The following is a 12157-nucleotide window of genomic DNA, read 5'->3' as shown; positions in this document are numbered from 1 at the left end:
TATAAGCGACGGTACTGCCTAATTTCATTACAAAAATCATTGAAAGTCAAACTACCCAGTCTGGGGAAGTCATTTTTACTAAAGTGGGAACTGTTTACTGGTGAGCTGACGGCACACAAGCGACACTGGCTGCTACGCCTTCATTGATAATATGATACTTCATGGTTGTTTGCTTGTAGTCCGAACATCACTTCAAATACTTTTCGCTGCCAGAGGGGGGAAACAAAGCGGGGGAATCAGGGAAACCCCGGATTTCAGCTTTAAAACATCCCAAATCTATACTTGTTTTGTCAAAAGTTCCAAAAAAAGAGGTCCAAAAGACACTGGATAGCTGGAATGACTCATTTGCAAATACTTTCTGTGGTTTGGTTGAGCATACCAGCAGGAATATACAGGAATAAATATCAGCAGGAAAAATTCATCTGTATATTTATTGTACTTGACAGAGTGACAAGTCAGTTCACAACACTTGCTGGGAAGCCAGATAGACAAAAACCCCAAGCTGTTTCAGTTTAGGAATTCAATTAAATTCACTTTGTCTTCTGTGGCTATGGGTGACATCTGGACACTAACTACGGCTCCAAAGACAGTGTTGAATAATAAATAGCATAAAGGTACAAACTCTCTCTCTCTCTCTCTCTCTCTCTCTCTCTCTCTCTCTCACACACACACACACACATACAAGACATTAAGCAGTGTGCAGAATTGACAAGCATTTTTTTTTGCTGTTATTGTACATAGCAATTAGCCATTATAAACGCTCACAAAACAATGCAGGAGATGGATAGACAATTTTGTCATTGATGGTACAAATCATTTGTTAGAAATAATTATATACGATTCTGTAGCACTATCATGAATAAAAATAATACATATCCTTTTCCTGCATCAAATCAATTTCACTGCTCTCTTTTGTGTTTCCTGAAATTTACTAGAAAAGCTTTAAGTCGTTTTTTTTTTATTTATTTTTTTACATTTGTCCATATCGTTCCCGTCCTCCAACACTGTCATGCAATCACTTCTGTTTGCCCAGTTACCTCTTGTTTATGCAGAAACTTCTACCAGATATTTTTACTATTACACATCCCAACGGGGAAATTTGAGCAGTCAAGGTACAATACATAGACCAAACACATGACCAATACAATGACCAATCTTTGAAGAAGGAAAAAGTGTAAATTTTGGATGAGATTTGAAAGTACAATATCTGAAAGATTTCAATTTAGGCTTGGACCAGTTTCTGCATTCATTATTCCACCTGGTCTCAAGATTCGACTTTCAAATGCCACGGTTTTGTAAACTGTGTTGTCATAATTCAAAAATAATTTCCAAAATTCAATAATGGGCTAACAAAAAACATTTCATTTCGATGGCGTTCATACACGTCACATGTTGCTATAAGAGGCTCACAAGTGCGTTCTCTATGCTTCTTCCACCATCGCTGACTTACATCCACATCTCAGAATCATTGTCATCCATTCCAGCATTAGGCGGCGATCACACTGACAGACTGAAGCTGGCATGCTGGTGCACATTGCAGTGTTTCCTATGGGTTGAGAGCGTAACCACGGCTGCTCAGAAGCGTTGAAAATGTAACATTACGCAACACAGGGTTGGATTTGGTCCAACTTCAACATGCGATGTGCTGTGATTCGACTTAGTTTTCGATAGCAACAACAGTTACAAGGCAGTGCGCTAGCTAGCTAAACAGAACGGTGTGATTTGCATTTGCAATGCTTCCAGTCTGGCTTTTTGTTTCAGGTATTTGTCTGATGCTCCTGTTCATAACATGGCTGTTGATGGATGCATTGTCTGTTGCGGGAATCGGACCTGTGACATTTCAGTAACGGAACGGTCTCTCTAACCACTAGGCCGCCCTGCCACATTAGTCATACCCTCATCAGGTTTTTTAACGCGCAAAACTGGTTTCATTTTCCTTTTCTCCACAGAGACCATCTTCCACTTCGCCTTCCACAACAGCGGTGCCGTTGCTGGGCGGCGCGTCGCTCACGGTGCTGCGGAGCGTCACCCGCGTGACGCTGAGCGAGTGCTTCCTGGGAGCCGGGCGGCGTGGCCGGTGACACATGACCTCCTTGAACATTTCCCTAAAGCGGGTGGACATCAGGTTGTACAGGATGGGGTTGACGGCCGAGCTGAGGTAGAAGAACACCCCGGAGATGATGTGGACGTACTGGAAGATCTCCAGGTGGTCGTCGGTCCAGTCGCTGATGAAGCTCCACATGAGGCGGTCGGTGTGGAACGGGGCCCAGCAGATCCCGAACACCACCACTAAAACGACTGCAAGAGAGAGAGAGAGAGACGCACACAATGAGAGAGCGAGGGACGGGGTAGGAAGGGGTTACTAATGGAGGTGCATTGATTGGTATAATCCACATGGACTCTCTGCTCTCAATTCAAACTGTCCCACTGGGGGCTCTGTGCCAATGAAGGAGAGAATTTCTCCCTTGGGCGCACACCGCTTAATATAGCTCTGTGCATCAGCATTAGATTCAATTATCATTGGATTTATAATTGAAAATGTTTCTCTGAAATCTTCATGTTTAGTAGCTTGTTTTTATTACTAGTTTTGCCTGATTAGGCCCTGCCAAGTAATGATAACTCCTATAATCCTCCCCGGTATGTTACAAATTACAACGCCTGTCCGTATAATAGGGAGTCTGTCTGCTGGAGGATCTATGCGTCTTGAGACAAAGCAAATATTCCTTTCCAATTTGCTGCTTGCATTGCACGCATAATTAGTAGGTGACAATCATTAATGTGTTTTGTTTCAGTGCCAAAAGAACCATCTTTAATTCGACCAATTTATAACTTGAGCTGTCTTTTAAAAATCAACTGAGAGATGAAATGGAGATAGAAGAGAGAGAGAGAGAGAGAGAGCGAGAGAGAGAGAGCGAGAGCGAGAAGCATTTAAATGTACAGAAAAAAGAACTTTCACTGTCAATTTCTCAGAAATATTTTTACTAAAATATCCAATATAACATACCAGGTGGCTTCACTTTGGACTCTAATATATTAGGGTAAATAGGTGTGTTATGGGACCTGCCCAGTACACCAAGTCCCTACTGCTCGCTACTGAGTAGCTGGAGCAGTTTGGGGTGTTAGTGCCTTGCTCAACAACGGTTACTGAGGGACGGGACAGTTCATTCAGCTTCCCCACCCCTTTCCCTACCAGTGTGGGGATTTGAACCGCCTACCTGCTGATCACACATGCATTTTCTGACCTTTAGGCTTCCGGCCTTCGAGCTATGTTGAAGAAAATCTTAAAGGAATTCTCTGACCGTTTGAATGGTAATTCATTCTGAATTATACACTTGTTGATGGAATATTGCTTGAAATAGTTGACCCCAACAGCCTCATTGCTAATGTTTGATATTTGTCATGTCTCTGAGCAATACCACTCAACAGGTGATGAACATCAGGTAAGTGCAATACTCCACAGAAAAGCTTTGCCAAATGATGTGATGAGTGTGTAGAGACTAACACTACTGCATTTTGAGCAAGCTCCTGAGTGTGATAAGGCAGCATGCAATAAATTATCAATTGTGGAGTCTGAATGAGACCCTGAAGTATAAAGATTAATTTTGCAATCCAGTCATCTTGACAGCCCAGGGCCTGAGAGCATGTAATCCTTGTATCAAGATAACATAGGAGGTAATGCACTCCCAAAGCCATTATGTATCATGCAAGCTGTTCCCTTTATGCTTCCTTTCACCTTCACCAGAGCTGCACCAAAGCACATGTGTGCTGCCTCATTAAGCTTGTTTGACAAACCCAATTAGATCAGCTGTCAGAATGGGTCCATGTTTCCAGTGGAGGGAAGATTGGCTAATTTATCTGTACTGCTTGTGTCACCTTGCATTATCATAAATGTGTATTGCTACTAATCCATGTTCAATGAAAACCAAGCTGTTAAATGATCAATGCAACATTGTCCAAGTCTAAAACCTGACAGTAGGGTAAGGCAATGCTTGAAGTTCTGCTTGCTATACTGGGTTTCATAGTATTTCCATAGGGGATGTGATTGAATTAGAAAAACTGGTTCGTGGCCTGCTTGTAAAACAGAATGACTTAGTAATGATATGGCATACATATTGTATAATTTTTCGACTGAGAGCGAGGTTTGATTGGTTAAAACTCTGTAAGAGCAGCTAGTGAGACTTGCAGTCATGCTGCAATGAAAGCTGGTGTAAACTAATTATGAGAAGTTAAATTTCAACTTGCTTGTTTATAGAATAGCACAGGGATTTCTATTTTTTTTTTTTTTTTTTTTTTACGGACCCCTAAAGAGTTATATTTTATCTTTGGAACCCCCTTCTGACAAATGTTTTGCTGTTAGGTATAACTTGGTAGCACATATTCTATCTATACATGGGGTGATAGTACAGTGGGGAGAGTGAAAACTATGATCAAAACAGTCATTCTACATTCTGTCATTGTGTTAACTTCTAGCTAGTGAAATAATACGTGTTGTGGATACAAGGAATGCTAACATTATGATCCTAAACCATCATGTGACAGTAGCGTGAATTGTACATTTTCACCTGTTTGTCACATGGAAAGCTAATGGTTAAGTTTAGGCAAGGAGACAAATTTGGTTAAGGTTAGGCTTAAGGTAAGGCAAATATACCAATTGGTTATGGTTAGGGAATTGATAAATAAGAAAAACTTTAGCTAAAAATTATAACTTCATTCACAGTAGAAATATTCTTGGTATGAGCACCCATCCACTGCCCCGACCACAATGCCCTTACTTTCCACTGCACTATTTCTACTTGTTTCTAGTCATGCCTGCTTCACATAATTCGTGCACGGAGCATGTATTTGCATTTCCAAAAATTTCAGGAGGCCAGGCTCCCTGGAACCCTCTCAAGGACCCGTTGTGGGAACCATTAACACACAAACTGAAACCCTAGGGAAAACAAATATCTTGACTGTTTGAGAAAGAATGTAATGGAGTTATTAACTTGATACCTTCTCTTCATGTCTGAGTTGTGTCTGTCACAGAAGCTCATGGAAGTTCATGAGAGCTTTCAGGTGATCTAACGCGCCCTCTAGTGGCCATATAGGAGGTCCCCAGCTCTTGGCAACAACGGCTGTGAATGGCTGATTGCATTTCTGAACGTTGGCCTTCTCAACAGTATGGAATAGCTGGTTGATTAATTTATGGGTTGTTTTTGACTGGGAAGTGATCATTTCGCCACTGATATATCTGATTGATTTAGAATATGTCAGTTTGTTAGCCAGCTAACCATAGCATCTGGTGACTGGCCAGCTAACCATTGTTAACACATCTGCTGTGCACACTAATGTACTAGGTGAAGCTAGCGTTAGTAGATATACTTGCCACTACAAGATATATCAGTAGTAGTTGCATGCTAACATTAACATAGGTTAGTTTGCTCAATTAGCCTGCTGGCTAGTCGTCTAACAAAGCCTGAAAACAGCTTGTTCAGGTTAACAAAGCTGACTTTCTCAAGCTACAGTGCTTTTGAGTAGAGACTAGTGCGTGTACGGCAAGCCACATGGGTCAAGAAGACATCAGCTCTGCCATGGTTCGTTGACCGCAGCCCCACTTCAAGTTAGCTTATTTCCAAAAATAAGCTCTGTGTTCAACGCAGGCTTGTATTCATATACACCATGCTGCCAAGTTTACTGGGAGATTTGCGACGTTACTGCGAAGCCCCTAAAACCTGTTGTGATAGCTCAAGTGTCCTCACCACATACAGTCAGTCTCCCTACCCTCTCTCTTTTTGGGACTTTTTTTTGTTACCCCCATTAAAGCGGTGGTTCTCTGGGGTGATAGTGAAGTCAGTGGAGACTGCTGTTCCAGCAGCCCATGAAAAAAGCTAGAAAAACGCTGAGAAATGTTATGGGAAGAATGTTGTCTGACAAGCTGGTGATTTTCGCACATCTGTTGCCTCATTGATCTTCTGCTGCATACTGATGTAGATCCAGGACCACATATGGATATTTTCGGTTAAAAACACTCAGGTATGAAATTAAATGACATTTTGTGGAGATTCACACTAGAGATTTTGGGCAGTATAAGCTATTCTACAATAGTTTTATAATAGTTCTACAATATTTCTTAGAAATAAAGACTGGTGTGAAAACTTTCTGAATACACTAGCAGCCTGATTAGTGATCAATACGATGACTTTGACCCAAGCAACAAGACAGGAGGATACATTTTGTTGTTGTAGTAAAGTTAATAAGCAGCCTATTTTATCGAATGCCTGGTTGCTCAATGACATGCCAGCCTTAGATCAATACCAACTCACTCCTTCGGATCTAAAAAGAAAAACCCAAACAATTAGTGTAATTGAGTCCAACGCTCTGAGTACTTCAAAATAACGCCCGAGCACTGCTGGTTTTCATTCTAGTCTTCTAATAGGGACTGGGACGTAGGATGCCAGATGAATGCAATACCTGGTAGGACAGAAAACCAGCAGTAGGCTACTCTAGTTGGGAACCACTGAATTAGACCATCTTGTTCCCTGTCACTCATTTCATTCAAAGCAATGCAAGGGATGTTAAGAACATGCAGGGTTGGGATATTGTGTCCCTGGGAACAAGACTTCCATTGTGCAGAACATCTTTTACTCCTTAATTGCCCATTACATTTCATTAACAGATCTCTTACACACTTGAGGTACAAATCACAAAAAGTGGTTCCACATGGTTCCCCCTTTGACTCACCGGACCATGGGGGAAATATGGGGTCAGTGCTTTAAAGATGTTGTATTCCCACTGGGGCCATCCATGCTGAAAATGTGTGCACTCCTGGTCTTGTAAAGCGTTTTGAAGAAAGTGTCCACAAGTGGCATACAGTATATTATGCTACATGCTGGTGCATAAGATAACTGTCTATACTGTAGGTGGGGTGAAACCTATGATCAAAACATTCTTATACATTCAGATATTGTGCTAACTTACAGCAAGCAAAATAATAGTGAAATTAAACTATTACTCATGTTCCTGGAGTCCCAATGGAACTATCTAAAGGGTCGTGCTTTGGGACCCACTTGGATAACGCACACGGAACGCAATGGAAACCCTAGAAGAAAAAATATATAAAGAATGCAGTGGAGTTTGAAACTTGATCCTTGATCAGGGATACTTGTACTTTTAAAGACCACCATGAATGTAAGAGGATGGTTACAAAGGTGATGGAAAGGCTTGGAGAGATAGGGGTACTTTTATACTCACACAACATTTTGGTGACCTGCCGGCGGCGGGCCTTCTGCTGCTGTGTGCGGATGTTACAGAAACTGTCTTGTCCCAAGCCCGACTTGGCCTCCAGTGCCTGAAGCATCTTCTCCCGCTTCAGCTGCAGGCCGATGAGCATGTAGAGAGCACTGATGGTGAGCATGGGCACAACAAAAAACAGCAACGTGGTCACCTGGATGGTCAGGTTGTACATCCATCGTGGTTTCACCAGCATACAGATGGCCGAGTCAGGGATCCCCACATCCGGGTTGCCATTCCCGCTAGGTCCAGAGGAGCGACTGGGCAGGATGGAGATCCCATGCAGGCTTGTGTTGGGCACGGCGCACAACACCGACAAGCCCCACACTGTAAGGATGACCCGCTTGGCGTGGGTGCGCGTCACCACGTACTTGGCGCGCAGCGGGTGCACCACGGCAATGTAGCGCTCCACGCTCAGCGCTGTCACATTGAGGATCGAAGCCAAGCAGACCGTCTCGAACAGAAAGGTTTTGAAGTAGCAGCCGCCTTTCCCCAGGAGGAAAGGGTAGTTCTGCCACATCTCATAGAGCTCCAGCGGCATGCCGAGCAGCAGCACCAGCAGGTCTGACACCGCCAGGCTGAACAAATAGTAGTTGGTTGGGGTCCACATCACTTTGTTGCGGGCAATGACGGTGCACGTCAACACATTCCCCACTGCGCCCACCATGAAGATGAGCAGGTAGGTGAGGCAGACAGGGAGGAACACCGATGAGCGACGAGGCCCCAGGTATTTCTCCAGATACTCTTCCTCAGTCAGACAAGCGTCAGCCAGCTCGATGCGGCTGCCATTCATGCCAGAGGTCAGGTTGCCACACTTCACCTCCGGAAGGCAACCCCATCCTCCTTTCTCAGCCATCGGGTCAGAAGAGCAGTTGTAGCTGGACATCATGCTGAGCTGCTCAGACTCACTATCTGGAAAGAAATAAGATGAAACAGTCATCAGCATCAGGTGTCATTTTTTGAGATGGACTGTGATATTTTGAGCTGACCTGCATGAGAATGGCATAACATTGGTAGTTGTCATTTACACAAAATAGTTTATATTTCTAATGAATCAAAATTTGGCTTTATGAATGCAAATGTATGCTTGTGAGCACAAATGGATATTAGGAAGGAGTTGTTTGACAATATCAGCTTGAAAATCATCTCTCTCTTCATAGCGTTTCCTCGTTAACACCCAAAAACTTTGACTATTGGATTAGCTATGACTGCTGTTTCCTCCAGCAACTTAAATTCACTTCTGTCAGTGCACAGGATGCAGAGAATGGAATAAACATGAATTGCCATCTGTTTCCTGGCCCCTACGGTAGAGCTCAAATTCTTCAGAAGCTTTGCCTTAGCGCCTCAATGAACACAAATTAAACTAAGCATAGTTTTCTTTAAATTAAATTGCAAAGTAACTCTATAATCACAAGAAAAACAACAGACTGCCATTCTCTGGTGTCGTAAAAAGCAGAATTGCAATATGTTTCAAATTTGGGAATAGGTGCTGCTTCGGGGAGAGTGATGATGTTAGACTTGCTTGGGGGAAATGGCCAAGCTGATTAGCATTTCTTTGATTATGTCCATGCTATTTAGACCATTCACCAATTCAGGTGAGACGCTTTGATCTAAGCCCAGCGCCCGCTCTTCCACTGCGCACATCACCCAGCGTGCGCGTGGCCCCCTCCTGCCTGGTGATGATAAGCCAGACCCACAAACCTTTTAGATTGCTCTAAATTTACAAGACAATGAGTTCATGTCATTCAAAAGAGTTGGAACAGAGAGATGGCTGCGAGCAAATCGTGCACAATCAATCTGTTTGGATAATTACTCCTCACAATACACTGTGATTGTACCACTCATAGACTAACAAGCCTGAATGATACTGATGCATCTCTGCAATTGAGACTCAGTCTGGGCATGTTGTGCCGTACTAGACCCCTTTTGGACTGCTCCCATATGAGCTGGAGCCAGGGGACAGAGATTGTTTTATTGATGCCAGCCACCACTCTCTAAAATACCCAGACTATTGACAGTTCAATGAGGGGAGCTACAGTGGGAGGCCTAAGACTGATAAGCCTGAACCTTAACTTTTTTTTACCACTGTGTTTCTTTGAGCGGACAAATCAATGGAAACTGTGGTCAATACTCAAGGGGAGGCTTTGGGACAAGAGGAGGCCCCAAAAACTCCACAATAATTGAGCTTTTGTGTTATTTATTTGTTTCCTATTGCCTTGGCCCTTTGAAGCTCAGTGAATGGCACGTCAGTGAGAGGGATAGGGGCTCCATTCTCTGTGTAGTTCAGTGTATAACACATGGAGTTCAATTCCCAGTAGGGCAACCTTCTACTAGACATTCTACTAATTATATGCACTTGTGTAACTGTAAGGTATTTGATTAAAGTAGCTCCAAAATGTCAGATGTGATAGTATTATTTGTCCTGTGTCACATCTTGCCAGGAGCCAAATTTTTCACCTCTGTTCATTGGTAGTAGGGAGTTTATTCATTGAGACCTGAACTGTCAAAGCAGCAGTTTCTAATTGTCAGTGATATGCCCTTGAGAAATACCTGTTCTTCAAAGGAACGCACATCAGAAAGCAGTGACTCTTATCTAAAAACATGCCATCTTTGCAAGCTTTTGAAGTCCCAACCTAAGGAAATTAATCTGATGATGATTATGGATAATCCTGTGAGAAGGGCTGCATTGGAACTCGATGATAATATGAAAAACAAGAACATCCATCACATTTATACAGTAAGTCCATCATGAAATAACAATTTGCATTTAATAAAGTTTTTGATATTGTATTGGGTTCTCAATTCAAAACACAGTTAAAGGAAAATAATCCAATTATGCTTCACAAATAACTTCTGGGAAGGATTTAAAAAGGGAAGATGATGGACATCAATGTGCTGCAGGAATATTCATGAAACAAATCATTTACATCCAAGTCACTGTTTACTATGGATGCCACAATGCATTTTCTTCAGGAAGAAGGCCTGGGCAATCAGCTGAATAAGAATTTCTCATTTGGAGCAAAGTCTGATGACATGGATATTTCTCCACGTGAGCGTTGAATAATAAGAAAAACAGGAAAAAGCTTTTCTTGCCAATTACATATGAATGACCTTGTTGACAATAAGCAAGAAAACATAATAAAGGTTCTTCTATACAGTCACATATTCCAGTCAGGCGGCTTTTCCACCTCCTGCAGAGAATTATAATAGATTCCATCAGGGATGCATTGTGTGTGTATGTATGTATGTGTGTGTGTGTGTGTGTGTGTGTGCCCACATCCTTCAGTCAAGACGGAAAATGAGCTGGAAAGAGAATCAGTAGCGTGGCATGTGTCATTGCACTGCAGCAGCACTTCTGTTGAATTACAAGGACTTGTATACCATAAGCTATTCCCATGTTGCCCGAGAGAGCCGCTGCTCTGTGGTAGACTGTCTGATTTGACAACACACAAGACTCTCTTGTCAATAGGACCTGCGTCCTGTAGCTCCTGATGTCCGTCAAGTTGGTTGCTGCTTTCCCATCGTGCTCACAGGAGGCTGGAAAATTCCCCTCGGTGTTTTATATGTCAGTATGCGCTGCAGATGGAAAGCTCAGAGGACGCAAGAGCAAATGAGCATCCTGTACAAGCCAGATTCTAAGGAATAATAGAGTATGCTTCATAAATATAGATCCACTACTGCTGTAATGTATGTTTCAGTCCTATAGGATATAGCTCTGATGCATTAATGGATGACAGAACACAACATACCTTCCTCATGAACTGAGCATCCCACAAGTCGTATATACCTGACATATTAGTTAGTCAAGCTCAATTAGCTTGAGAAAACTACATTTAGACTAATTTTGTTTTGGCTCTAAGCCATGACAACAAAGGCTTTTTAAATTCAAGCTTTTAATCTCTTCCCTCATTACTGGATTTAGAATGCTTTGGACATTGTGCATACAGATTAAGAGTTCACTTTTTTCTCACTGGAGGTTTTCAGTCTTAGAGCTAGTATCTCAGTTTTTTATAATTGTGTTTTTATTTTGCTTTAATATTCAGATGCTAAATGCAAACCTAAATTTGGCTTAAACATTGGCTGCATAGACATGGGATGATTTATTTATAAATTATTAGATACTATCTCAGTTGAACAGCTTGTTTGTTTTCAAATCAGCATCTTGAAAAGCACGTCTTGTCATGCTTGTAGAGTAAGATCTTTTTTTTTTTTTTTTTTGCCAGCATGCCAGCAGAGCAAGAAAGTCACGACTTCTAAAATCAATGGAAGAGAGTCACAGCTTGCATTCACCTAAAATTATTGATAGAAAGTGATGCCCTGTATTCACCCAAAGCTGCTGTCTTGGAAAGCAATTTGGAAACTGTCCACTTTGACCAGCAGTGGTTACCTATTGGGAAGAGAGGGAGTCTCCTAAGTGGTTTATTGTTATCCTAGACATCCTAGACGTTCTCCATTATGCATCTGTATTCAGTGCTCTATTCTTCCTGCGATGGCCACTGCAGCCTATTCTGTTTCAAATTGAATATCTATATTATAGTAAATATATTGTGTCTCTCAAATGACTGGATTTAACTCATTCCCTTTTGCCCTCTTACTGCTGAAAAGAGAAAAAACATTTGATATTTCTAAATTTCAGTTGTTCACTATTGCCTGCATTGCTTGCAGTAAAATGCATATGTCTTTACATCTTTCTTGCCTACAGTATACAGCACTTCTCAAACAGAAAACCAATCTACCTCCTAGCATCAGCTTGGCCCCCGAGGTAAATACGTCAGTGAGCAAAATCAGTGACAGCGACATTCACTCCGGTGCGAAAAAAATCAATATCCAGTTTACACTTAACACTACTCCTAAAAGCAATTTCTAATAAAAAACAGCCAATGTGTCA

At 42.0% G+C, this 12157-nt stretch overlaps 1 protein-coding gene across 1 annotated transcript; it reads right to left on the bottom strand.

The window, feature by feature from the left end:
- Window positions 1–1909: 1909 nt before the first annotated feature.
- On the bottom strand, window positions 1910–8155 carry nmur1a (neuromedin U receptor 1a). Its single transcript, XM_071908066.2, has 2 exons — window positions 7231–8155; window positions 1910–2298 (listed from the first exon to the last, which is right to left on the bottom strand). The coding sequence occupies exons 1-2, from the start codon at window positions 8153–8155 to the stop codon at window positions 1910–1912; spliced, it is 1314 nt and encodes a 437-aa protein (XP_071764167.1).
- Window positions 8156–12157: the final 4002 nt, after the last annotated feature.

The sequence above is a fragment of the Centroberyx gerrardi genome, chromosome 9 (assembly GCF_048128805.1).
Source record: "Centroberyx gerrardi isolate f3 chromosome 9, fCenGer3.hap1.cur.20231027, whole genome shotgun sequence".
Taxonomy (NCBI): Eukaryota; Metazoa; Chordata; class Actinopteri; order Beryciformes; family Berycidae; genus Centroberyx; species Centroberyx gerrardi.
Note: the sequence above shows the minus strand (reverse complement) of the source record. Positions and strands in the feature narration are given on the sequence as shown.

Coding starts and splice junctions, on each gene's coding strand:
- nmur1a (XM_071908066.2), bottom strand. CDS start 8,155: ATGTCCAGCTACAACTGCTCTTCTGACCCGATGGCTGAGAAAGGAGGA. Junction 2,299..7,230: donor GCAGGTCACCAAAATGTTGT/GTGAGTATAAAA, acceptor TCTCTCTTGCAG/TCGTTTTAGTGGTGGTGTTC.